Source organism: Oratosquilla oratoria, chromosome 16, assembly GCF_046742065.1.
Source record: "Oratosquilla oratoria isolate Oo_2021 chromosome 16, ASM4674206v1, whole genome shotgun sequence".
Classification (NCBI taxonomy): domain Eukaryota; kingdom Metazoa; phylum Arthropoda; class Malacostraca; order Stomatopoda; family Squillidae; genus Oratosquilla; species Oratosquilla oratoria.
This window is the reverse complement of record NC_134792.1, coordinates 8,717,527-8,719,592: the sequence shown is the minus strand read 5'-3', so window position 1 is coordinate 8,719,592 and position 2,066 is coordinate 8,717,527. Positions and strand designations below refer to the sequence as shown.

The window sequence follows — 2,066 nt, the reverse complement described above, 5'->3', positions numbered from 1 at the left end:
CACTTGGTGTAACAGACACGGACATATAGTCTCTACCTGTTTCAAGAAACAAGGTAAATCCATGCAGCCTAACCAAAGGACAACATTGACTCATGAGAGTGTATCTGATAGTCTGACCCAAGTAAAACACGCTAGTCCTCTCAAAGCTACGCCATTAGAACTAACTTCCAAACCTCCAGTTTTGTCTAGTAATGCTAGCCCCACATGTGGTTATAAAAATGTCGTAGATCCATGTTTCCTCCCATTTATTTCTACAGGAACAATATCCACGACAGAACATGATTCTCCTATACAAGCGTCCATTCTTAGAGATACAGCAGCCAAAGTCTCATACTTGCTCGGACTCTTACTAATCCTCAACTTACATATATTCTGATGTACTCCTAGATGGAATCGGTGGAACCCGTAAATGTCCTTTGCATAAGATATATTTAACATCCAATTTAGTCATAGGTCCTGTTGAAGTAGAGGTAATAGACTCGTTGCCAGTTCCAGGTAGTAAAGTAACCTTGCCCATTGTTACAGAAACCCCTAACCTTGTTCCAGATTCCCCTCTTGAAGACTTTGATCTTTATCCTGTCTGTGCAGTAACTCGGTCTCAGAGTAGAAAGGTAGATGAAGAAGACTCCTCCAATTTAACATGCTTATTTTCCTCAGAGCCAGAGACATTAATCGGTGCAGACCCTCTCCCCTTAACTAGAGAAAATTTGTTGAAGGAGCAGAAGAGCGATGAGACTCTTGTCCTGCTTTTCGAAAAGGCTGCCACTGATGCAGAAGTTAATGACATTGACAGAGGTAATTATATTCGTAAAGGTGTGTTAATGCGTAAATTCCGCCCAGCAGCTACCACAGCTAACCAAACCTGGGTAGAGATACACCAAATTGTTGTCCCAACTTCCTACAAATATTAGATTTGGCCCACTCTTCCGCTTTATCAGGACACCTAGGTGTCAGGAAGACCCTAAAAAGAGTAAGTGCTCATTTTCATTGGCCTACATTAGTCAAAGATGTCACTGAGTATTGTCGTGCTTGTCCCACATGCCATTTGGTAGGAAAAAGTAACGAACCTATTCCTGTAGTTACTTTACACCCCATTCCCGCCATGGGAGAGCCCTTTTCCAAAATTTTGATAGATGTTGTGGGACCCCTTCATCCATCTAAGAAAGGCTTCAAATATATTCTCACCATTATGTCTTTAGCAACCAGGATTCCCGAGGATATTCCCCTCAAAGATGCCAAAGCAAAAACAGTAATCAAATCACTGTTGAAGTATTTTACACTACATGGTTTCCCTGATGTGATCCAAAGTGATCAAGGAAGTAATTTTCTTTCTAAAACTTTGGATGCCAGTCACACCACCTCCTCACCTGATCATCCCCAGTCTCAGGACGCCTTGGAACCTTGAAAAGCATGATCCGTAAGTTTCTACAAGAACAGAAGAAGGATTGGGAAGAAGGCTTCAATTTCCTTTTGTTTGCTGCTAGGACTGCTGTTGAAGACAGTTTAGGATGTAGCCCAGCTAGTCTTCTTTTCGGACATGAAATTCGTGGTCCTCTCAAGATGGTAAAAGAGAAGTGGATGGAAGAAGTCCAAGTTCCGTCGCTTCAATATATCCCCCAAATTCAAGAAAGACTGATAACTGTCTGGAAGATTGCCAGAGAAAATCTGGAAAATTCTCAGAAAGTAATGAAGACAAAGTATGATCGCAAAGCTAAACCACGTAGTTTTTCTCCAGGACGCCAAGTACTGGTCTACCTCCCAGTACCAGGTGAGACTCTTATGGCCAAGTACCAAGGGCCTTATACTATTTTAGAAAAGGCCAGTAGCTTAAACTACATTATTCAAACTTAAAAAAAAAAAAAAAAAAAAAAAGAGACTAGTCCATATCATGCTCTTAAACCCTTCTACCACAGAGTACCCAGTGCCAGCTATGCTACTGTTGGTGTAGAAGAGACGGAGAGATTTTTCTCTCATCCAGAACTGCCTCTTCAAAACTCGACCATCTAGAACCATATCAGCAATGTTCATTGAAGGGACTATTACTCAAGTTCCCTTCCCTATTCACC

At 41.5% G+C, this 2,066-nt stretch overlaps 1 protein-coding gene across 1 annotated transcript; it reads left to right on the top strand.

Moving 5' to 3' along the window:
* The first annotated feature begins 1,410 nt into the window (after positions 1 to 1,410).
* On the top strand, positions 1,411 to 1,851 carry LOC143033539 (uncharacterized). Its single transcript, XM_076199031.1, has one exon. The coding sequence runs from the start codon at positions 1,411 to 1,413 to the stop codon at positions 1,849 to 1,851; it is 441 nt and encodes a 146-aa protein (XP_076055146.1).
* Positions 1,852 to 2,066: the final 215 nt, after the last annotated feature.